General features: G+C 39.8%; 1 protein-coding gene across 4 annotated transcripts in view; it reads left to right on the top strand.

Moving 5' to 3' along the window:
- Positions 1-25,774, top strand: part of TSC22D1 (TSC22 domain family member 1) — an 80,099-nt gene that overhangs the window by 9,195 nt on the left and 45,130 nt on the right. Inside the window, exon 2 of one of the 4 annotated variants that reach the window (XR_006171945.1) lies at positions 25,113-25,304. The exons of 2 other annotated variants lie outside the window; for them this stretch is intronic. Coding sequence is in view for 1 of the 2 variants with exons in the window: in XM_042838705.1 (XP_042694639.1) it covers positions 25,113-25,128 (16 nt within the window). In the remaining variant the exon portion in view is untranslated. Of the gene's footprint in view, positions 1-25,112; positions 25,542-25,774 lie in introns of those variants that run through there. One more of the 4 variants, XM_042838705.1, reaches the window with a different exon arrangement.

Below are 25,774 nucleotides of genomic sequence, written 5' to 3'. Positions count from 1 at the left end.
GCTCTGAGAGGTGTAGGAAATAGATCAGCTGTAAATAGTAGTGCTGCAAGTGTAGTGTTGTAGAAGAAAGGAAATGTCATAATAATAATAAGTGTATTCTTGGTGTGATCAGTGTGTGCAGCTCTGTTTACATAAGCAGGAATTGAACAGTGTGTTTTTGTTCTCATTGATTTTTATGAGCTATTTCTCTTCTGTTGATTAATATATGAGAAGAAAATGTGCCGTGCGTGTAATAAGTCAGCATTAAACTTTAACAAATACTGAAAACTTTTTAAAAAATGGGCCTTCTTTTGCTTAGTGCACGTGGGCCACCCAAGGGGGTGCTGTTAAGCAATGGCAGCTTACTGAGCATAGGCTGTGGGTACAGTCAGTCAGTCAATTATATCAGATGGAAAGAGCTCCTGAGTGACTGGAGATATCTCTGTTTATTTCAGTCTATTCTAAAACATTCGTAGACTTACGATTGGAATGATGGAAGTGCAGAATAAAATATGGTGTCATGCTGGGCTCCTCTTCCTTCTGGTCTTGATGTGTTACCAAAATATAACTCTTGGCCTGTATCAGGAAATTAGCTAACAAAAATAGAAGTCATGCTATTGTCTTTTGCGGTGTAGGAGCCTTTATCAGCTCGTTTTGTGCAAGCTTTTTAACACCTGCCCTGAATTACCAGCATTAGAAGCAGGATTTGGTTTGTGGTTGCAGTTGTATGCAAAAGTCTCAATCTTCCTTTGAAGCCTGGCTTTGCTAAGGGAGAGATTGAGTAGTTACTGCTGTTGGACTGGCAGGGATTGTAACAATCCTTTCCATGCAAATGCTATGATATTTTGGATATTCTATCGTTGCTGGATACCTTCTGGATACCTTCTGGATGGAATGATTTGTTAGCACCTACTGAATGAGGATTTCCCACTTTGGTACTGTACAGACATTAAGAACGACTCGTCACAGCTCAAATGCAGCACCTGTGCTAATATTGTTCCATTTCATGAAAACGTACCTGCAAAGCAAATGGCAAAACATTTGGTTAGTGTTGAAGAATCTGAAGAATCACAGTAAACTTATTTACCATTTTTCTTTGGGCAAACAACTTCTCTGTTCTTTACATTTCTTGTATTTCAGAAGGGACTCTGGATCTCTTCTCACTCCAGTCTTAGTGGTTTTTACTCTGAGTTGTTTGAATGCTGCTGGTAATTTCACATGATTGCTCAGCGGTTCCTTTAGCCTGGTGTGTGGTCTTAAAATGTTTGGGAGTGTTTATTATACTGTTATCGTGAGATGCACGGTGTTGAGGAGGGTTGATAGAAGCAAGAAGATGGATGTGGATGCTGTTTCTGGTAAGGTACAGATTCAATACTGGCTGGAGGTTGTTTGTAGAGTATTTTCTCATGTGCTGTTTTGTGCACTAACTCGTTTGGCCAAGCAAGCTGCTCAAGCTTTTGTGTGACTTGTCCAACCTCCTGTTTGTAGGCCTATTGTTGTAGCTTTAATTAGCATGGATATCCAGCAGGAACCTTTCAGAACTTTTCAGGTTTCTTCGTGTGCAATGGAGATTTGAACTTCTCTATCAGTTGCTTAAGCAACAGTGCTAAATAATACGGACAGCACTTAAAGCAGCTGAAAATGTGGATACGCATTCAGCAGTGCCCTGTTTTCAAGCCCTTAATAATCACTTTTTGTTGTTTTTTATTGCTATACTGTAGCACAGCTCTTAAAGATGAGTTAGGAGGGTAAAGTTATTTCAGTGCTTGTGTTAGCTCTGCAGCCCTTTTTAATTCCATGAAATGTGAAGTTCTTAGCCCCAGTGGTGAGTTTTGTGCTCGGTTTATGAATGGAATTTTCCTTTACGTTGCTGTAAACAAATGTATGGCATAGAAAAACCTGTTAATGTTCATCCAGCAACTGTGAACTCCCCGTGCACTGCAGAGGGCTGAAATCCCTGTCAAGATGAGAGAGAACTTAAAAGCCTTTTAAGCTTCCTCTGACCTTCTCTTCACCCGGCTCTGTCACAGTTGTGTATAGATAGAAGAGGGATGATGACTGGCAGCCATAACTGATGTGTAAGAAACAGAAGAAATCCGTGTTAGGAACTTAAACACGTGCTTCTAAACATTGAGTCCTGTTAGTAGGAGAGTTTTGTGATAAAACCCAATCACTTGTGTGATTGCTCTGACTTCCCTTGTGACTGCGGTTTTGAAATCTTTTTTTCTTTTTTTTTCTCTCTCAAGATCAAATGAAGACTTTTCAGGCAGAGTCAAAATTGGGCATGACTTGTTTGGCATGTATTGCAGTCAAATGAGGATAAACCAAGTGAAAAAATGAATGTCCATAGATTTCCTGAAAGATGATTTCCCACTTGGTAATTTTATTGAATGCATGGATGTGGAGCAGTCTCATAACACGGTGCTGTGCCTTCTTTCTCCAAGGAAGTCAGGTGGCAAGCTCTGGGCATTGTCTTAAGGTAGAAGTAGAGGAGTTGGGTCTGGTCTCAGTTCTTGTGAGGCTTCATGCCTGCCCCATGGAAAGCAGAACAGCTGGGGGTCCTTAATTATTGTACGTGTGTGTATGGGAACGTGGCAAGGGAATAACTGACATTGTCCCCCAGTGTCACTTGCAGTTCCAGATTCTTGTGAACTCTGAGCATCTCTGATATCTGGCAAGGAAGGATTTGGTAATAGTAATAAGTAAAACCAAAACCAAATAAAACCACACAACAGCAGTACCAGCTGGAGAGAAATGGAGAGATTGCTGCTCTTACAGTTTCGTTTCTTGCATTCGTACAAAATAAGACCAAATGAAAATAAAAGCAACCGTGAGTTAATGACTGCATATTTTAAGTTCTTCTTAAATAATTTACTGTACTGCTTGAATTCAAGGCATAAGTGTACCTCTTTAATCTATTGAATGAGGTTATTATGTTAAGAATGGATCGGTCTATTGCGCTGCCAAGTGTTCCTTTAGTAGGTCTAATATCCTAAATTAGGTGAAATGGCAAGTTACTCATAAATGCTCAGGGAATGGGGCAGGATGTGCGTGTGCCTCCATGTTCTTTTCTTTCTTTCCAAGTTTCTAGGGTTTTTTCCAATTCCGTAATTGCTTGTAAAAGAGGAGTTCCCGAGCATGGATTTGATTGGAGAGAGAGGAGGGAGGAAAGAAGGTGTGAAATGTTTATGATGGTTTTGGTTTTCTTCTTTTCTTAGTGGGGAAGGAGATTTCAATCTTGTGAAACTGTGTCAGCCTTTATGTGTTTGAGCCAAGTGCACGCAGTTGTTGGCAACACGGCTTCTTACTGGTGGGATAGGAGCTGAAAGGCCCTGTCATTTGGGATTCCACACTGCTGGCTGCTTTATAAGCAAGAGTGAGGAAAAGGATCATAAAAGACTTGCTGTCTGATGTCTGTGTTCACTTTGAAATGATTTTAAGATAGCGATGCTTTAAAGCTGGGAAAAGAGTTTGCTGTGGTTTGTGAAGAAACAGCAGCAATGCAGGATCGTGATCTGTCTATTCCTGTCGAGGTGTATCCTGCCAGCAGTGAAGGACACACTGTAATACTGCTGCACCAGAACTGGATTATTTCAGTTGTCATTATGTCCTGAAAGCATTGGTTAGCCTCTTCTGTAAGGTTGCACTGCCTCGGCTCTTGGGATGTGTGCTCTTTGTGCTGAGGCACAGCAGTGTGATTGAGCAGTCTTCTTATTTCGTTGGAAATTAACATGTAAGTGGATGATGATGACTTGCACGAAGATATTTTCAGCTTCTGAAGAGAACTGTGATCTGCGGATGAGGAAAAATAAATATTAACAAGTTGTAGCAGACAGTTGTGGCTAGCAGTAGTTCTCTCTTTTGCATTCGTTTGACTGATAATCTGCTTGCTGAGAGTTTTCAGTGTACGTGTAATTTACTGTCAAAATACTTGAGCGACTTAGAACATGCATTTCTAATAGTGTGCAGCCATTGGATGGAATTGTTTTGCCCAAAGGTGTCCTCCGAAGAATTTTTTGAGGGGCTTATGAGCATTTCCAGTACAATTTTAGTCTGCTTCCAAATACTGTGGCAAGGTTTACGAACAAAACAGTGTTTAAGAAAGCCATGCAACTTTCTCTCTTAATACCCTTTAATTGAATAGCTGTAGAAGGAAGCTTTTGTAACTTTTAGGAAGTTACTCCAGCCTACAAACAAGACAGTCTTAAACCATCCTTCATGTTTCATGAACATAAAACATAAAAGTGAATAAAATATTTTAGATAATTGTTGCTGTACGTTTTATAAATTGAGCATTGGGGTAGCTCTTTAAATGCACTGTGCATATTATATTTGACTATAGATAGAAGATCAGCTTAAATCAAGGTAAAACACGTGCAGTTATTCAAGCTCTGAAACAATTTCTTTCTTCCTGCACTTTAGCTTTTAAAAATCCTATAACTCTGTGACGTAAGTGCCCTTTAATGCTGCTTTCTCAAAGTTGCTTCCATAGTTTTGTTGCTCTGGTTGCAAGAACAGTAACACAGGCTGTGTTTGCCTATTAATATTGCCTTGAAGCTTTGCACAGTTTGGCATGGATAGGTTGGCAGTGTGAGATCAGTGTTCAGAAATGGTCAAATGCATGTTTTAGTTTTCTGTAGTATGTCTGTGTAGAGCTCTTGTAAGTTACGCTAGAACTTCTTAAACCATGCTACTTCTACTAAAGATTCACTTTCTTGTACATCCTTAAAAGATGACTGTAATAAGGAAAGAACTAAGAAGTAGTAACTACCACAAGCAATCTAATCTACCTGAAGTGACCACAAAAGAAATGTACCAAACATAATTGCTGGTAAGAATAAGTGGTTTTTTTCTTAATGAAAGAAAAGCCAGCCTTATCTAAATACTGTGTAATTATAGTGTTTGTGAATGTGACCAGTTTCTGTGGGGCTGTCATTAGGTAGTTAACAAAGGTTGTTATTAATCTTGGATACTATGGAAATTAAGACCATCTCTGGCATCCTGGCTCTTCTGAAAGCTAAAATAAAATACAGAAATGTTTGTAACTAAGGCAATGGACACCTATAATGTCAGGATGGCTGCTGTTAATGTGGCAGCTTTGTGTTGAAGTTAAACTTGTGTTAATAAGTTGGATTTGACAACATTAATAGAACAGACTTCCAAAAGTGGCACGTAGGCCTATGAGGTGGTGAGGTTGCCAGCCCTCCGTTCACACCCATGTTCTGGAGGAGTTTGTGCAGTGGGAATTTCTGAGCCTGTTGCCTTCTACGAGAAAGGTATTGAGAGATGTATGTGCTTTTTTTCTCTTTCTTTCAGTATTGTTCACAGAATCACAGAATGGCCAGGGTTGGAAGGGACCTCAAGGATCATGAATCTCCAATCCCCCTGTCACATGCATGGCCACCAACCTCCACATTTAATACTAACTAGACCAGGCTGCCCAGGGCCCCATCCAACCTGGCCTTGGATGCCTCCAGGGATGGGGCATTCACAACCTCCTTGGGCAACCTGTTCCAGTGCATCACCACACTCTGTGTGAAAAACTTCCTTCTAGTATCTGACCTAAACCTTCCCTGTCTTATTTTAAAACCATTTCCCCTTCTCCTATCTCTATCCACCCTTGTAAACAGCTGTTCCCCCTCCTGTTTACATGCTCCCATCAAGTACTGGAAGGCCACGATGAGGTCTCCTTGGAGTCTTCTCTTTTCCAAGCTAAACAAGCCCAGTTTCCTCAACCTTTTTTCATAGGAGAGGTGCTCCAGCCCTCTGATTATTTTAGTAGCCCTCCTCTGGACTTCCTAGTTTGTGTTTCTTCATATATAATCTGTGGTAGCTCCAATGTATTGCTTGGAATACATACTGAATGCTGGCATGCAGCCTTTTGTCCCTTCCCTTGTATCACTGACAAAATGTAACACTTGTAGAGCTGGATTATGCTGCTTGTGGGAACTCATTACGAAAAATCAAGTCCTCACCATGCTGTTCTTAAGCCTGGAATAGTGTCTTGCAGTACATCAGCACTGTGTGCTTTTTCTTTTGGGATTTCATTCAGCATCTCTTGTTCTTTGCTAGGGAACTCTCAAAGTAGAATAATGAATACTTTGGTTCAGGAAAACTAGGCTCTCTGGTCTTTTACAGCAGAAGCAATGAAAAGAGAAGAAAGGATAATGTTTGTGATTAACCGAATGATATGTTTGTGTCAGTTAGCTTGTCTTTTCAGACAGTGGGAAGGCTTCCTTTTGTATTGTTTTCCCTTCTTTGTTTTCATAGAGTCACTTTTACTTAATCAGAAATCCTTTGTCTTGTCCTTATGGGGTAGGCTTGCTTGCTCCTGACTCAAGAGCAGAAAGCTGGAGAGTTGCTGTAGTTTACTAGAACACTGCAGAATTCACTTAGTGTTGTAGTTTGTTTTAATGACTGAGTGTGATCTACTGGGATTAGAAAGAATTCAAAATAACATAAAATAAAACCTAAAACAAGAAATGTAAATCTTTAAAGCTGAATAGTAAACTTGTGTCAGACTTCTGGTTGAGGTGGTAACTCCGAAGGAACCTCAAGCTGTCATAACATACTTCTTTTATACTTTAAATTATAAATAAACTAGTTTGGAACAAGATCTGGATCTTATGTTTCAGGAATGAGAGGATGTAGGTGAAATTACCTTGGCTAATTCCAAGTCTGAAGTAAAGGGCCATACGTTTTTTTTTTGCCTGTGGAACTCATTGCCACAAGATGCTGTGCAGGCCCAGCAACTAGTGCTAGAGAATATGTGTGTATGTAGGTATGGTTGCAGAGGGAGGTATGCAAAACTGTGAATAGCATATGGGAAGGTGTGTGACTTGGGGCTTATGCTCCTGTGACTACTTGTAGCTCATTCAGGGAAAGGAAATGTATTTATCTGAGCCAGGTTAGCCATGGCTGCCTTCTGCAGCAGCGTCAGAAGCATCTGGTGCTGTCAGTTGCTGAAGACAGGATACTTCTTCATGCCTTCATATGTTTTGCTTTTTAATTGAAGCTTTGTATTGAGGATAGTTTGAAGCATGAGGAGGGCAGAAGAGGAAACTGATAGAGTCAAATGGAAAAAGAGGTGCAGAAGGCCGTACCTGTGACTGCTTACAGAAAAGTGAATGATCACGATTGCTGTGGCTTCTAAGAGGTAGCTGGGATGCAAGGATGTGTTGATGACTTCATGGAGTAGAGAAAGCTGTGAGGTTGTGGTACCTTTGAAGCAGGGAAAGGTGTAACAACTGCCATGCCATTTCAAAGCATAGCTCAGAAATTGAGATGTCATGTAAGCATGAAGTAGGATATTTACGGTTTCATTAACAACAAAAGCACTCATTCACAATCGTTATTTTTCAGGAAGCTGTTCTCGTGCTTGAAAAATGTAATGGTCAGCACAGCAATGACTTAAAATAGCACTTGGTGTGATACAGCACTGGCCTTAGAGCCCCATTGGCAAGCATCCAAGAGGCCTGTAAAAGAGGAAAAATGTTTTAAGTCTCAGAAGGCAATTTGTGATGTGTAATTTCTCAAAAACAATGAAATTATATGCACACTTAACAAAAATACTGCTGATTTTAAAATCCTATGGACAACCACTTTATAGAAACCATTCTTATTGGCAAAATGGAAATAGCTTGACCATAGATAGGTAGAGTAGGTAGGGAGCTAACTGCAAAGGAATACTGGAGTTGTTCAGAGTGAAGTGATACCTGCACCTGTAAGGAAGGTCAAAAGAAGTAAAGTTCAGCTGTTATGTTTCTTTGTTTTCCCTCTTTGCATATATTCCAAGCACTTGGTTGTCTTATCAGGATATGCTATAGGTATTTCTAGGCAAATTCGTCATCTTGGAAGTATATTTAGTGGTTATATTACGGAATTGAAGTGTGCTGTTTGTCCTTCTGTGTATCAGGAGAAGGGAAGTCCTTCCACATCCTCCCTTTCTCCTGTCCCACGAGGGGAGGGAAAGATGCCTTCTGTTGGTTGATAGCCCTTTTTCAAACTTCTGCAAATAACTCTGGTAGCTGTTGCTAATGCATAAATAGGCTGCTAGCGAGCATGTAAAATTGCCTGTTTCTCAATTCTACTGCTGCACATGGAGGACTTTAAATAGAAGATCAAATGCTTCCCCTGCTTTCCTTCCTGATTCTGCCAGGTAAGTGCTGTTACTAAAGCTGCTGTGGACTGTGTCTGCAGAGTGAGAAAGAGAACAGGCTGTCTCCAGTTGGTTCATGACTGCTTGCTGTGGGAAATGAGGTGCTAATAGTTACTTTGAGAGCACTACAAGGATGCCATGGCCTGGCAGAATTTATTCAAAATGTTTCCTCATCACAGTGTTTCTTTTTTAGATGCATTTATTACTGCTTCAGAAAGAAAGACATGCTAGAATAAGGCATAATAAGGACGTGCAAGTACCTTTACTAGTAACTTCTCAAACATGTTTTTCAGGACTTCTAGATTTCCAGGATAGCTGGTGTGTCAGGTGCTCTGCGGCTCAGTGCAATGTCAGAGATTGCTAAATCCTAGAGGAGACAAGTAATCGACTTAAGCTTTTTATGGTTTTATTTAGAGCACCTACATTTCTGATATATTGACAATAACTTTCTTTTTGTTGCATTTGCTCTATTCAACAGCAGAATGTTTACACAAAGTAGATTTATGTGTCTTGTCCAGTCATTCTGTGCAAGTTAATGTTCTGCTAAATAAACTTGTTTAGGTGAGACCTGGGTATGTTCCATAAAGGAGTACCACTGTGGGGAGGACTTGAGTCAAAGCCTGGGTGAAGACAGACCCCAACTACCATCCCAGTCCCTCTTTGTATCTTCACATGGCTACCAGCTGCTTTTCTGTGTGGTATTTGATTACACCTGTCCCACTAGCAGAGGACTCCTACTTTAGAAGCAGGAGAGTTTTGCAAACTTACCCAGCGACTGTGTTTGGTGTTTGAAAAAGGTACTTGATTTCACTTCCGTGTGCTGTTGGATATGCAAAAATAATGCAATTACTTTGCAAGTTAACAGTAAAATGAGTGGTAACTTCTGAAATTTTGGAAGCCTGTTGATCTAATCATAATTCTTATGTCAGTGCTTTCCACATACAATGTCTTCTTAGCAACTACAGGAAGAGGAACAGATGCGAACGTAATGCATTGTGCAAGACAAAATATGCCCAAAGGATTGGGAGAGGGATATGACCAACTGTATGAACTTTTGTGTGGCTTGCTCTCAAGGAACTATACCTGACCCTCTTTGTCTGATACAACTTTACTTATCTCTGTAAAACATCCTGGCAGAAGCAGTCTGAAGATGTTGGTGACTTCATTAATCAGTGTTTTGATGACCTGATCTGTGCCATAGAAAAGGCAGCGATTTTATTTAATGTTGCTGAGCAGTGCAAGACGGCCTTTGAAGATCAGAAGTAAAATCATTTGACCAAAGGGGAAAGCTGTATCTTCCTGAGGATGATTAAATAGACAAAATAAAGATGAGGAAGGGGTGTTGATGATCTGGTATGTTCTTAGAAAATAAATTTTCTGGCAAGGTAAGGAGGGGTGGGTTGGAAGATTGAGCATGTCCATTGGCTGTGAATATATCATCTTTGTCCAAATATTACTTTGTAGGAGTAAGCTTTGTTTTTAACCCTTTAAGCTGTGATACCTATGCAGTGTGTTTCGATCTCACAAGCTTCGATCCATCAAATTAGATTGACAAGCTCCTTTTCAAGAAGTATTTTCCATTGCAGCATTGACTGCAGGCTTTTTTCCTGATGTTACAAGCTTCAATCTTTAATATTTATGATTGGAAACATTTTTAAGATATACATGTAAGGATTGTACGTACATGGACTGCTTCTTGTGTACAACAGGATATTCCCGTGTTAAGTGAACAGTTCCAAAGTAAAAATGGGCTGAACTGCTCTGATGTGTGTTTCACAGCACAGAATGAGCTCCTTCTTCCTGTAGCCAAGTAATTCTGTAGGTCATTGTCTGCTGGGCTGGATAAGTTTATATGTCTAATTAGCCTAATTAATGCAGTGCCGATAATGTTAATAGGTGGCTTTTGCAGATACTCCTATTACCCAATCAGTTACGATTTCATCAGATGTGATTGCTTGAAGGATGCAGGATGGTTGTGGAGATGAACGGAATGTTATTCCTGCTGCATGAGGCAAGGTGCTCCTGACACACTTAGTTTAAGTAGTTAAGAAGAAAAATAACAATGTGGTGACTCTGTTTTGCCATTGAAAAAGAATTGTCACAGCTGTTTGCATTTGGGAAACAATCCTAATCTTGTAGTCACGAGCTTGAGCCTTAGAGAAGAAAGCAACAGAATCACTGAGTCTTTAAACATTTTGGTTTGGTTAGTTGGTATGGCTTAGACACTTCTAGAAACTATCTATGTGGAATGGACATAATGGTTGTAGGTGGAGCCAGGGGAGGTTCAGGTTGGGTATTAGGAAGAATTTCATCTCAGAAGGAGTGGTAATGCTTTGGAACATGCTGCTGTCACCATCCCTGGAGGTAGCTGACATCTACTGTGCCGTGTAGGTGTGACACTGAGGGATGTGGTTTAGTGGGCATAGTGCGATGGGTCAGTGGCTTGACTTGATGATTTTAGTGGTCTTCTCCAATCTTAATGATTCTGTAATTCTATATTTGTTGAAATGAGACTGAAATGCAAATATTTTTCGTGTTGTTTGAAACTTGTATGGGAAATGTGAACTGTTCTAAGGAATGTTGAACCTGAATCAGGTTGTTGTGTGCTACATTTTCCATTTGTGTTTGGATCATCTGATCTCCCATATTATGTGAGCTTTTCAGTTGCTGCACAAAAGAGCCTTACATCATGTTCCAACATCAAGAGAGTTGTTAAATTCTTAGTATTAATAGTTTGTGTCCTTTTAAGGTTAATACAATCAGTTCAAATAATTAACTATGTAAAAAAGAAAAAAAAAATTAAAATCCTAGCAACTGAGGTTTTGGAAGTTTGCTTTGGAAAGAGATCAACAAACAAACCTGTTGCTTAACTTTTTAATCGATACTCTGTCATTCTTGTCATCCTGCATCTGTGCAGGAAAAGGGTTGCTAACATATTTCGGATATGATGCGATGGTTATTTCTGTGCTGTGCCGATGCAGGGTTAATTTCGAAGGCCCTGGCACATGCTTATTGTTTCTAGATATATTGGACCCATTTTTCCTCTGGAGGATAAGGAAGAGTGACGTAGCCAGGGAAGAATTTTCAACTGGAATTTGTTCATAGCTGTCTGAAAAGTCATAAAGCTTTTGTACCGCAACTGCCTATTTCTGCTTTCATCTAGGGGAGTGTTAGTAGAAGGGTTGAGAAAAATTGCCATAGTTTGACACTGAGCTGGTTATATTTGTTCTTTGAACCTTATGTGTTTAACTTTTGTACCAATCAACTCTAGGAACAAGAAGTTGAATGCCTTTCTTTAGGGGCTTCTCATTTTTCACAATTTTCACCATTATTTTGAGTTGTTTCTCATTGCTGTTTGCTCTACTTAGCTAACATTTCATTTTTAAAACAAATTGTGTATCCTAAAGTTTTTTTAATGACGTGGCTTTTGCTTAAATAACAATTGTACCCATTGAGTTTCTGATGAAGTCAGTGGAGTGATTTGTTGGTTGTGTTACATCTCTTCCACGTTTGCAGTATTTGTTTTCTCTATCGTTAGTAAGACCATGAGCTTTATAAAAGCCAAAACAGACTTCATGGTATTGTCTCCAGATCTTTGATGTTTAAAGCGTTATTTTATAGCAGTACAAAAATGGAATATGAAATGTGCGTGTTAATTTCAGCCTCTTCAAAGGGTCCCAAGTATCGGTGAGCATTTACTTAAGAAGCAGGGATGAGCAATGTAGTCATCTGTTTTTGATAATCCTTTTAATTCTGCTGATGGACTTTAATTAACAATAATTAAAAACACAACACTTCAGTATGAGATACTGTTAATATTCATACTTCAACAGGGATTATGTTATTTGCTTTCTTTTCTCTTTTAGTTTATTTAGTGTTCTTGGCACGTTTTTTTTTTCTAAAAACAGTGAGGCCCGGAGCCATCCTGCTGAAAATCAACCAAAGTCTCTGAATATTACTTGCTGTCTTTTGCTCTTTCTGGAACTGGCTCTTGAAAGCTTCTTTTTCTGTTCCTTTTGTCATGTATTTTGATGCTTCCTGAGTTAAGCCATACAGATGGGTAAAAGATTCAAACATTTTCTATAATTGCCACTTCGAAACAGGTAGTTAGCAATTAAAAATAAGTTACTGGAGGAGGATTTATAGTCTTCACTAGAATAAAAGCTTTAAGATGCAGCTTTTTGTGTGAGGCCTTGGACTTGCTGGGTATGGATTTGTGAGGTACGAATCAATAATAGCTTTTCCCATCAGTTAAGGTCTGACATGTTGCCTGGAAGAGGTTCTCAGCAAATAGAAAGAGGCTTCACGTAAATTGGGAAATACCAAATTGTGACACTTGTATAAACAAGAAAGTTTGCTGATTTGATAATCAGGTGTCAGAAAAAGATGTTAAATATAGTTACTTATATAGTTGACCTTGTGACACACTGTACTTCACTGAATGCGTGCTCATCCCTGTAAAGGAAAAGCTTCCTTTTCCAAAGATGGAGATGCACATCTCCTACCTGCAATTTTTGCTTTTGTTAATGAATTACTGTTGTTTTAATAGGAAGGAGGAGAGGAAGGTAGGGGCTAAGTTAGCTCCTCGCCACACTTGTTTCTCAGTCTTAGGGATCAGTATGGTGGGGTATCTCCAGGTTGGATATTTGGAGAAATTTCTTCTCAGAAAGGGATGAAGCTTTGGCCCAGGCTGCCCGGGGAGGTGGTAGAATCACCATCCCTGGAGGTGTAGCTGTGGCACTGAGGGATGTGGTTGCTGGGCACGGTGGGGATGGGGTAACTGCTGGACTAGGTGATCCTAGTGGTCTTACTGAACCTTAATGATTCTGTGAAACAGAGATGCCATTCTTTCTCCATCAGGTTGAAACTGGAAGTCTTAAATAACTTAACTTGTTGTGCAGATGGCAGTTTGGAATGAATTTGGTTTACTGCTTAGTTTGAGCAAGGGAGAGTATCTAGTGTTCAGTAAACAAAACTTTCCTAAAGGGCCATAAGAAACCCAACCGTTTTGTCTGCTGTCCATAATTCTCTCTTTCTTGTTGGAGCCTTTGCGTCCTTAGAGCCATATCGTGTTCCCCTGCCTGGCTCCTTCAGTCTTGGAATCTGCAGTGCAATCAACAAAGCTGCCTTCAGCTCAGCTCCTTGGGATGGAGGAGCTTTAATGTTTTTACGCTGACTTTTTGGGAGGCATCTTTTGGGACGGACAGCCTTGGCTTTACTTTCTTGCATTCTAAACTCTCTTTCACTGGTGCTTACAGAGGGCGGAAGCCTGAAGTAAAATTTGACAGAATTATCAAAAGAGAACCAGTTGTCCTGGCTTTGTCTGCATGCCAACTTTTTTTATTGCGTGGCATGCTGTTATCCTGTTGGTTCAGGCTGCAGCCTGCAAGTTTCTGTGCAAGTTTCTAGGCAGCTTTCAACCTATGCAACTACAGAATTCCTTGCAGAGGAAGCTGCAGCTGGGTGTATGTACATGAGTTACAGGAACAGTGAGATGTATTTGTTGGACTTGCCGTATGCATCTAAGTGAAGTCCTGGGATGACCAGGACTTCATCTAGCACCTGTTTCAAGCTTGAGATATTTTAGCATTGGAATGCACCTATTTTCCACTTTCCTGTTCTCAGTTTGCACCTTCTGAATTTGTAGAGCATGTATTGCACTGGGTGCTAGGGTGAAAATGACATGTTCAGACTTCAGTTATAGTAGTAATTCAGAATTTGTGAGGATTTTTTTTGTGGTTTGACTTTGGCCAGTGAGCAGACCAATACTGGGTGTATTGGAGCCAAGAAAATGAGATATGCTATTGAATCCTTGTTTGGATTTATTCAAACTATTTTATTGCCTGCTTATGAAATAACTAAATGACTTTGGCAGATAACTCAAGGCACAACAAAGGTGGGAGGGTTGGCAACTGCTTGCCCTCTTCATACATTCTGCGTGGAGCCTGATGATTACCTTTTCATGAACTTCTGTGAAGCTTTTTGAAATGCTAGAATGCTGAATATTAAAATAAATGAGGAAGAGCAGATATCTGCAACTCTTGCCAGGTCCTGTATTTTGTATCTTGTAATATCACCATGACAGCAGGAGTTTCATAAATGATAAATCTGGTTTTCTCCCATGATACTTTTTTTTTAAGATACATTGATGTTATGACTGAGAAATTTCTTATACTTAAATGTCATCTTGCATGTAACAAGGTGAAAGTGAGTCTCAGGATAAAGTCAGCTTGAAAAGCAAAGCAGTGATTATGGCAGTTGCATTACCCAACAAACCAAACTGCCGGAAAACCGAAGGAGGGCCCCTTTTTGATACACTGCTTAGAAAGCTGTGGAAAGCTTTCATAAATATTAGTATAAATGGGATTTTGCTTCTGTAGAAATATTTTGAGCTTTGATTTGTGTTAGGTGCATAAACATAAGGTAATAGTGAGGGGCACTTGTTCCCCTTGACTGAAAGATTGCCAAGAAACTTTTCTTCAGCGTAGCTCTCATTTGTACTTTTGACTCATTTGTTGCATTCCATTTTATCACAGCTTCATGTTCTCATAAAACCTTCTTTGTTTTTAGCTAATTGTTTTTCATGCTGCCTCTAAGTAGTAGTAATTCTAGCGCAGAACAGTTCTCACTTCATATTTTTCTAAAGTGCACTTCTATTGGTGGTCTCAAAGGAGGAATGCTTCTGAAACTGAGCCAAGGATACTTCAAACTGGGCACTCAAAACCATTTGCAGTTGGAGGATGCTTTCAAAATATTTGTCTGTGCTTTGGTTGACTGAGGGTGAGGGGATTCATGAAAATTTAGGAAGTTAAATTCAGATATTAGTGGCCTTCTCTCCCAGCACATGCTGTTAAAGTAGCATGGAAGTTCTCTGGCGATCCAACTAATGTGATACGTTTTAATTCTTGTTAATGATTTTCTTTTTTCACTGTTTCTGTTGTAAATAGCCATGCTTTTTATTTGTTGAGTGTGTTATTCTATGTTGGAAAGCATCAGGGTTTGGTTGCTATGATGCCTTTTATGTTTTTTGTAACATGATGCATGACTTTCCATACTGTTATTCATGCAGCCTGAAGAAGTAAAATGGGAGTAATAACAAAAAAAAGTTTTCTTAAATGTGTCCTGTTAAGGAGTATGTAAAGTTAATGTTAGTATCTCTCTTGTCAAGCGTAACAATCACTGCTTTTAATGAATTATTCCAGCAATTGGCATTGCTACATGAAATTTGTCTCAAAACCATTTGGCAAATGAGTCGAACAAACTGCACTTGAGCAGTGTTATTTAAAAAAAGAAAACATTCCCTTCCTCCCCCCCAAAAAAAAGTAGGCTTGAAAGAAAAGCTGAATTGTGCTTAAAAATAGTAAGGGTGATGCAATGCTCAGGTTCGTGCTCAAGCCTGAGTACCATACCTGTAACTCGGGCTGCCTCCTCCAAGGGGCTTAACAAATGGAGGTGGACACTGTTGCACTGTTGCTCTTGTGGCTGTAGCTCAGTAAGTTTCAGTTGGTGGCTGTGCTTCAGGGGGGAGCACAGGATGCAGGGACCCAAACGAAAGGATTCGACTTCCGTGTGCCTGCTTTTCCCTTCCCTTTGCCCCCCATAGTTTCCCTTGCATCCCTTTCCCCTTCCTTCCCTGCTGTGGTTTCCCTCTGGCTCTCTGTGCCTCTTGGCTTGCAGCTGCCCAATGCAGGCAGGCTGTGCTGCTCTCAGCTCAGGGCACGTTGCCCAGCTGCTGCGTGCTGTCACGCAGGAGGAGTGCTGCCCTGCTCCTTGCCCTTCTTTGCTGCAGCAGAGACCTGCTTGTCTGCTCTGCTGTCATGCTTCCTGCGGCTCCCCTTTTCTTTGGGACTACCCAACTGGATGTAAATTGAACCCTGGATTCAAAAGTAGCTGTTCTGTGGCAAAGATGCAGCAGAAATAGTTTCGTTCTTTTATGACCCTGTTGAGACTATGGTAGAGTGACACCAGTGATAATCTTGTGGAGTCTGGAATGGTTTATTGCTTGTGTGCAATATGTGCAAGTGTGGTAGCTGGTAATTTGCAAGTTCATCGAGTTTTGAACTGTGTGTATGAACTAAACTCCTGGTAATGTTTAGTCCCTGGCTAAATAAAATGAGCAATCCTAATAAAATCTGTAGAAGGGTTTATAGCTACAAGAGCTTTGAGCCCACTCTTCCTAAGATCGTTCATTTATGTATTTAGAGGGAGGTGTCCCTGCCTATAACAGGGGATTGGAACTAGATGGCCTTAAGGGTCCCTTCCAACCCAAACCATTCTATGATTCTGTGATATTTAAAATTAGCTGCAGTTCTGAAGTGGGCTGTCAGGCTTGTTGGAATTCATTTTCCCAGTAACTGAGCTTCTTCCCATTGAGTCATGTGCTTTGTGGCTCATCTGTGTGTGTGGGGATGGATTTACTCTCACTGACATCTGTGTCCATGGTGTCGTGTCTCTTACCTAACACTGTTTAGCCCTGCCTGTGGCATGGGGCTTGGAACTTGATGATCCTTGGGGTCCATTCCAACCTAAGCCATTCTATGATTTTTCGCACTTATGCTCTGAATTAATAATAGTTTGAATTTAGTTTACAATAGATAGAAAGAAGGAGAGTCAGATTTCACTGGCATCTCTGATTGTTGGCTGCTAAATAGGCTTAATTGTGTTTTACATCAGAATGTAGGACATTGCTCAAATAGCCATTTGCTGTGGTAGGTCTTAGGTGAGAAAGAAGAGGGAAGGAATATGCATTGCATCAATGCATGCTGGGGAATGGGTGAGGAAAGAAGACATGGAATAGTTGTCTGTAGTGGGAATTTAGACATTGATCCTCCCTCTTGACCTTGCTTTTAAAATGCTCATATATCAGTACTACCTCTTGCTGCCCATGAATTTGCAGCTAGATTCGTCATATGTTGATGTAATTTTTTTTGGCTTTGATTGGTATTAAGAAAGCTAAAGCAGCTCTTTGTAGAGCTTGGAAATCTATGCACCCCGTTTAATGATCCCTTTCTATAGAGAGCAGGGTTGTCGTGTTTAAACTGCTTGCTCTTTGACAGTGCAACACTCTGCTAGCATGCATGCTGCTGGAGGGGGGTGAAGTGCTTCTTCTGCAGTAGTGGAGTATTGCTCCTTCCACCTTCCTTCTCTTCCCTCCTTCCCCAGTCCTTTTCCTCCATTTCAGAGATAGGAGCCATCTTCCTCCTTGTTTTGTTGAATTCAGAATATGCTTCACTGCATGGTGTTTTGTTTTTTTTTTTTGGTAACAATCTGCAGAAAGTATGAAAACAAATTCTTACTTGCTCGTGGTGGTGAGAGACTATCAATATTTTGTTAGTGCTTTTGTTTTTGCTAACACACCCTTCTTTTCAGTCTACATATTTTCAATGTACAAGAAGAGGGGAAAAACTGAATCAAAATATTGAGTCATAATATCAAGATACATTGCCTGAAAACCAGACTTCTGCTCAGTGCAGGCTTGAGTATGCCGTGTTTCTGAAAGCTACATTCAGTTCATGTAAAGTCTGTTTTAATCCTGTATTGTAACTTGGCGCTTAGTTCTCACCAAAATACTTCCTACAGCTCCCCTTCAACAAAATTACACAGTTGCCTATGCAAGTACCATTTAAAAGGCTTTTTATTGGGTGCTTTGTGTGAGTCTTCTGTCCTACAGACTGCTGGAATATGTGTGCGTGCTGTGTTTTAGGAAATAGAGTGCAAAAATTTGACTGGTAGAAGGCACTTCCCTGATGACTTTGGGGGGTGGGGAACACTAGAGCTGAGACAGAGTGCAGTTGCCTTTAAGCTGGCTGTGTTGAGCTTTGTCACGTGCACTGTGCTCTCCTTTTTGCAGTTTTGGCAGACTAGAAGATGGAGTTCTATTTAAGTAACGCTTTAAGAGTCTGTAGGATTAGATCTGATACAAACTTTCTTGTGTGTAGAAATAATTGCCTCATGCAATACTTGAGATTTTGGTTTTTACTTGCTAGCTGGGAAGCCCTTCAGCTGAAAATAAACTATTTTGTTCATGTACACCATACAGCTAAAATCTAGTATCTTCAATGCAGACCTTTTTCCATCCTGGTGCAGACTAATTTTAGAATCTTGCCTTAAAAAGAAAACGTGATGGAAGGAAGAGAGTCTTGCTGGTCTTTTATAGGAGAACTGACCTTATGCTTCTGTCTTTAAGTTCCTTTTATTAAACTTAACAGCTAGTTTGGAGAAACACTGATTTCTTTTTTTTTTTTTTTTTTTTTTTAATCTCTTTGTACACAAAGAAATAAGTGATCAGACAACTGATTTTATGCTGAAAATGAACCTCCTGTCCAGAATTTCTGCTGTATGTGGTTGTCAAACTTACTTTCAAAATAAGCTTTGCACGTCGTACGTCTTACTCATATACAGAGGTGTTTGGTAATGATTGAAATGATGATTTGTTGTCAAAATGGCTGATAGTCTCTACGTATTTGCCTGAGTGTGTGGGAAGCTCTTTTTATCTGTCCCGGATTGTATTTTTTTTTTGTGTGTCAATGAAGTCTTAAATGAAGAAAGGAGGATCCTGAGAGGTTCGGGGTGTGGTTAAACATCTCCAGCCCAGGTCAGTCGGTGGGGTAAGTTTCTGTTTTGGTATGGACGTTTGGTGTCTGTTTTCCATGCTCTGTATGATTCTGTGCAAGCAGTGAGCCTGGCCTAGGAACAGATCTTTATGTTCATCTCTGCTTTATCGTTATGCATGACTTGACACTGTTTTTCTTTCTTTCACGCAACCTAAAACAAGTGCTAATATTTCAGCAGGTACAGAATGACAGTCAGGCACTGCACACTGGTATGCCTGTGAAGAAGCACTGGCAAAGTTAATGGTGTCTAGTGCAAAAGCTGGGAGTTGTGGCTGATGAAAGCAGGTAGGTGTGAAGGTGCTTGTGTGAAGAAGAGACAGGGGAAATCAGTGAAAACAACTCTACTGAAGCAGAGATAATATGTTTCAGGTGTCCTTCATTTCAGCTGTACAATGAATGTTTTATTATGAAGCATGTGGTGGTCTTCAAGTAATGATTAGAGAGAATGAGACAGTTTTAACTTGATATTAAGATATGGGTGAATTTTGGGCACTGGTCTAGTAAGGCAAGTAATCATCAGCAAACCTTTAGAGTGTGTTTTTTGTGTGGTGATAGCAGTACAAGATAATCAAGAACACATTTTCCATGTCCAGCTAGCAGTTGCTAGGGGGAAAAAAAAAAAAGTAATGTTGTAATGTAAGTCAGAATTGCCATGGGACATTTTTGGTTGAATTTTGACCTGAATGGCCAGACTTCACATTGTGGAAGTATTATGGTATGCTTGCGCATTGTTTGCAAGTAAGGACTCGAAATTGGTGTCTGTCTCCACTGTCACTAGCTCATGTTAAACAAAAAATAAGCCTTAGTTACATCACACTGCTTCTCAGTACTGGAGAGCAAACACAGCTTACAATAACATTTAGCATCAGGTTGTGCCTCAGCATTGGGAGTGTTTGTAGGACACACAGTCCAGTTTTGGCTGTGGAGTTCTTTTAGCTGCTGAAAAAGAGAAGATCAAGCCTGCTGATCAGATTGTGCTGCATTTGTAAGATCAAGAGTTAGGAGCATCTAACAGAAAAAGATGTAGCAATTATTATTTGATATGGAAAGTAACATAGTAAGGATTCAGTTCTGAAATAGGTTCTTTGAACGTTTTTCATTGTAGAACTTCTTAAAAATGAGGACTTCATATTAAGAAAAAAAAAAAAAGCAAATTATTTATTCAGCTTTCATTTTTTTTTTTCCCATGCATGTTGCCATTTACTAACATTAACCCGTTAAATTTCTGTATGTGTTTGAGTAAATACTTGTGTGAAAGGAGTTTCATATTCGCTGTATTGGAGTTCTCCAGAGATCATCCCTATCAGGGGAGAATTGTGAAGAAGAGCAAGGGCCAAAAAGTGCAGAAAAAGCCTTGAGCCATTTTCACCTGAAAATTCAGTTTAGGGAAAAGTAAAAACCCAACCCAGCAAATAATCAGTCCAAAACCAGCACCCGCGTTCAGTCTGGTGTGGCTGTTGAGCAGTATTGGGATCTTTCCTCTCCACATTGATAGCATGTAATATTTCAGCTTCCAAGTCTCACAGGAATGCTTGTCTTTCAACCAGCCCAGGAGTTATATGAAGACAGAAAACTAAGAAAAAGAATGCTCTAAAATAATTGTGCAATGTACTTGTATGAGTTTGTAGCATTTAAATTGAAACAAATCAGCTAACTCATGTATTTAGTGCTGAGAGGGAAAACACAGAGATAATATTAAGAAATACTTTGTATCATTTCTCCAAATAAATTCGAGGTATGTAGCACCTAGATTACTGTAACCTGTATCACTGTAGTTAGCTTTGTTATTCTTGCAATGTGAAGAATTTCTTTAAAAATGGAAATATTTATAATCATTGTTTAACAAATGGCTCATTTTAATTTTGCAGAATTGACACGTGTTAAAGGAAATGATTTTTACCAAGTGTTATTTTTCTGAAATCAACCAATCATTTGATTTTCCTGCTCTTACGTGTGCTGGATGAAATGCAGAGAGCATTTCTCAAATGTGTGGTGCTTTGACAGCTGCATGCAATTTTGGAATTCTGTCCTGCTGAATTTGGAGAAGCCACAGCTTCTTACTGCTCTTTAAAATGGAAACAGGAAAGGTCTGGCAGTGAATGTCACCTGTGTGCATCTCAAATAGGTCGGAACCCCTTTGGTGATAACCTAGGCAGAACTGTGGCCCTTAGTGGTGTGTAGCATGCTGTTAAAGAAGTTAAACCCAAAGTATTTCTGGAAGAAAGCCAAATACTATAAAAAGAAACTCTGAAATTTTGCAAGTCATGATTCCGGTAATTCCAGTTGCCTGGAGGTTTAGCTTTTAATGATGGGTTGCATGATAATTTTGTTTTTAAATCGACGCTTTGGTAAATTGTGTTGGCCCACTTCTCTCTTTCCTGAGGCTTGATAGCAATGTTGCCTGATGCAATAGTTGTAATCTTCAATGACATCTTCCTTTCTGTCCCCTCAGTTTCCCCCTCCCGTTCTCCCAAACTGAAATTCAGCAGGAAGCTTTGGGAAACCACTCTTTCGTTTTCCTCAGCGTTGTGCTTGAAATTTAGACAGATAACACCAGTGATGTAGAGCTGCTGTTTCAGTATCTGTGTCATGTTGGTGCTGTTTGCCAGAGAAAAGTACTTTGCTAAAATTTATTGTTGTAATGTTCATTTTGTGTAACAGTTCAACCAGTTGTTGGTGTGTAGATCCTGCTGCGGGTTTGCAGCCTGCGTGTTTTTAGAGATAGGACCAAGCCAATGAATAGCAACAGAGCAATGATGACTCTTCAACCGAGAAGGCTCTGTTTTTGCAGTTGCAAGTATTCCATGTGACCAGCACCACTTCAAATTTAAAACATTTGCATGATAATAAATATAAAACTTGTATACATCTTGTTTTGAGACTGAGAGGTAGTTGATTGAGATGAAAGTATCTTGAGTAAGATAAGGCAGTTTGCTTTTTCATTCCATGCTCTTTCACTTAAGTCTTGGAGTTGTTGAAGCTGCAGTGTTACAACAAAAAATGTGTTGCTGTTTCTGCTCTGTGCCACTTAACAAATGCATGGATTCCGTGTTTCCTGATAGGTAACCAGTGTTATCTTGGGGTCTCTATCAACAATTAGGTCACTGTGGAAAGGCAAAGACCCTGCAAACATCCCTTTCTTCCCTCAGAGAAGATGGAAACATTTATTGTAACTGCATTCTGTATGCTCACGTGTGAAGACATAAAGGCCTTTCCCGACTTCATCTTCCGGGGATTATCTGCATAAGTTGTTCCTGTGTCATCCCAGCCAGAATTTTGCCTTTTCCAACAGGAAGGATCCCATCACTTGAGGTGGGCCAGTAAACAACAGACTGAGAAGAGCCATGTCTGTTCAGCTCCTTATGCTGGCCTAACATCCCATTTCTGTAGCAGGAATCAATTATGATTGCTGAGGCAGCAAAAAACCTCTCCCAGAATTCCCGTAACGGGGGATTCACGTGTTTTTGGATGATCTGTTCAAGATTTGTTCTGCTCTTCTTAATCTTAGAAGAACAAAGGAGCATTTATTAGCATTTATCTCTTCAAAATGCAGAGTGATGCAGTGGTTTCGGTGTGAAGTTTGTATTTGTATAGACATCAGGCTGGTATTTTTCAAAGCTACAACACAAACATGACCAATCTTTAGAGTTCAGTGCAAGTCTGTGTGGAAAGAAAAATATGCAAAAAGATAAAAAAGTAAAAATAAAGGTTTGGTTCTTCGTAGAAAAAAGAAATACTATGACCTTGATGCAAGGAAGGAGCTTACAAACAAGTTATTCCTAGTAGCTCAATTCAGGATGATCTCCCAGAAACTGTTCTGCTGCTTATCTGTTTTCATGAGGAAAACAGCAGTGCACGATGTTCTCATGGGTGCCTTTTTCCCTGAAGTGTTGTCTTGGATTTTTGTATCCTCTACTGAACTACTGCATGAGTTGAATTACATGAAGTAATATCTTCTGCACCCCTGAAGCCTGAGTACATGATTTCATAGTAGCCCGTATACCAGAGGCTTTCTGGAGTTGTCTTTTCCTGGTGAATGAGATCTTTCATTATAGAGGATCCTTCGAAAGGCAGCCTTTTGATCACACTGGGACGTGGACAGATTCCTGTTTCAAGCAGCCTGCACAAAGCTGGGTCATGCCACTTCATTTGAGTTGTCTCTGATATCTTCTGTTGCTTTGAGCTGGAAAGGAATCTTAAGAGTATTACTAGCGTTTCCAACTTTGGCACCTATCATCTGAGATTAAGCCTGTAATGCTGTATATGGCATTGTGCTTGCACAAAGTGTGTTGGCAAGTAAGAAGTAAGGGTCAGCAACTTGAAAAGTTACTGAGTCAAGGTATTTGCAACCTAAGAAGAAAGAACCTTATTATTCACTGTTTCGTCTGGGAGGAGAATTGTATCGTCCTGCTGTTTTTTCAGTCAGAGAGTAGATAGCAATAGAAATTCTTTCTTTGGGCACATCCTGTGCATTATATTTTTCTCTCTTGTTTTTATCTTGTACCACCTGCCTTACTGGAAGAAGAGCATAAACATAATCCTAGGGACATCTAATGGCCAATTACATTTATGTTTTGGTCTGTTCCTCTTCTTTGCAGACAAACTGTCACAGAAATATGCATGTGGAATGAGAGGACTGAACCCAACTCTCTAACCTTTTGAAAGCTGATCTTAATAGAAAAGTCAGTATCTTGTCAAATTGAAAGATGGAGGAACACATGGTCTCATGTTAAAAATGGAAATAGCTAAACAGATGTCATGGAGTTCTACTAAAAGATAATTAATCCTACTTTTTTTTTTTTTTTAAATAAAATAGTCTATTGAGAGCGAAAACTTCAGTCTTAAATTGAAATAATATCACCGTGTTTGTTGTCCTTGGAGGAATCAAGAGGCAGAATATCTTTCTGTGTACCCAAGTAGTATATTTGGAACTAATTTACTGATTCTTTGTTGTTGTTGTAATTAGTGTGGGATATCAGATTCTGTTAGTTTTTAAGAACATCTCACATGATGCATTCCTGTTTTCTACTCTAACTGCAAAAGCTTAAAGATGCCCCTTTGAGAATATATTATTGAAGCTATTTGAATCACAAAACCTGTCTTTTGTTCCAACTTCTTTTTTATATTATTTGTAGCAGAATGAAGACTTGTTTTTTGAGGATGGGAGGGCAGTTTGGGTATCTAACTATACAGAATGTTTTGGTTAGATATACAGTCTGAAAGAGAGAATGGGGGGAGGAAAAAAAAAAGCACAGTAAACCTTCCCTGAGATGATAATTGAAATTGCAGCAAGCATGAGTAGATTGCCTTCTTTAACTATTGGATCACATTTTACCTGGTGTCCTGCAAGCACTGCAGATAAAACAGAAGATGTGCAGCTCAACAATTACCCTGTATACAAACACCAGGCACTGCTGCTGCTGTTTGAAAGCTTATTGCAATGAGTAATAACCAGTAAGCAAATACAAAGCTGTACATGCAGTTGTTTTAAGTCCTGCCACTTCCACTTCTCTACTATTCTATTGCTCATTGGCTCCACGCTACTGATAATATTTCACTGGAATCTATCAGTTTTCAGGACTTGTGAAGAGGAAAATTTCTGCTTTTATTCATTAATATTTTGCATATAAAAGTTAACTCCTAGGGCAGCTAGATCCTCAGGAAAAGGGGAATATCCTACAAATTGAGAAACTCAGTGGGAAACTGGGGTAGTTTCTCAGCTTCTACAGCAATATCGTGAGGCACCGATGTTGAGTAGAGAAGTTGAGATTGGAATAAGGCCTTTTCCAGAGGAGATGGAGTAGGGTTAGGAAGTCGTTGATAAGGGAAACATCCAGGTAAGTATGATTGCTTCTTAAAGAGCCTTCTGTCTGCGATCACAGGGAGGTGTTCTCCACATTGCAGTAGATGCCATTTTTCATTTTCTTGAGAGAACAGAGGAGAAACTTGGAAATTTTTTCCCAGAAATAATCTCATAAATTTTTTTTGCCCACCTTACATCTTCTTGTAACAAAGGAGAGAACTTTCTGGACAAAAAAATCTTATTGTTCTCATCTATTGGTAGATGTCTTAACAGTCTTGAAAGTTAACAATTCAGCTTTGGGGTGGTTTTTTTTTTTTTTTTTTATTTTTTATTTTTTGCATCAGAGCATGAAAAAACTGCATGTCTAGTCCTCATCTCTTGTCATCCTTCCCTATTGCAGTGACGCTGTGTATGTCTCTGTGTGGCCAAGAATGAGGGAATGCAGGTCGTTATTCAAGGAGTTACCAACTAGCCTTTTCCTTCCCCTCCAGTCTTTCTGCCTCCCTATCCTGGAAGTATGGAGTCCCTGCCTCAGCCTTCGGCTTCATTCTTTTTCCAGCTGCCCACAAAAGTAAAGAACCAGTGTGAAAGTTTGAAGAAAGAAACCACTCAGAGGACTGAGTTTCAAGCAAAAGCTCCAGGTTGCAGACTCAGAAAGAAACTTCCTTTGGGGAAGGATCTGCTTCCAGGATTTGCTCGTCTCTTTTTCCTTGGGCAAACAGAGTTCTTGAAGCAAACAACAGGGTTGCAGGTAGGTAGGGCCCCTTTAAACTGCCATCCACTCAGGTGTGGAGGATGAACTTTATACTGTTTCTTTATGCTTTTTTTTTGTTGATGTTGTCTTCTACTTCTCTTGGCTGCTGAGAGGAGAGAGAGTGAGGGTTTAAAGAAAAAAACGGGGGGGAGAGAGAGAGAGGAGAAAAAAAAATTCCCTGGGTGCTTGGAAAGAATGTTTTTACACCTCTGAATAATTTTGCTGTACATGGGGTCATATTTGCACAGGAGTTCTTTAAGGCTCTGATAATGATCTTCTTCTGTCCCTTTTCTATGCAGGGGACAAAGTCGCAGAAATTGGTGGCGAGGGCATAAATAAGGCCAGTGATTGTATATGACCCCGTGCCACGTAACTTTGGTCTCCTCCCTGTCTCTTTACACCAGCATTAGCTTTGGATACACAGTGAGGTGGAGGTCACCAAGAGGATTTGAAATCCTGCTTGATTC

The sequence above is a fragment of the Centrocercus urophasianus genome, unplaced genomic scaffold (genome assembly GCF_019232065.1).
Source record: "Centrocercus urophasianus isolate 14NV4802_14NV808 unplaced genomic scaffold, USGS_Curo_1.0 seq_9, whole genome shotgun sequence".
Lineage (NCBI taxonomy): Eukaryota > Metazoa > Chordata > Aves > Galliformes > Phasianidae > Centrocercus > Centrocercus urophasianus.
The sequence above is the reverse complement of the archived record's forward strand: the minus strand, read 5'-3'. Positions and strand labels throughout refer to the sequence as shown.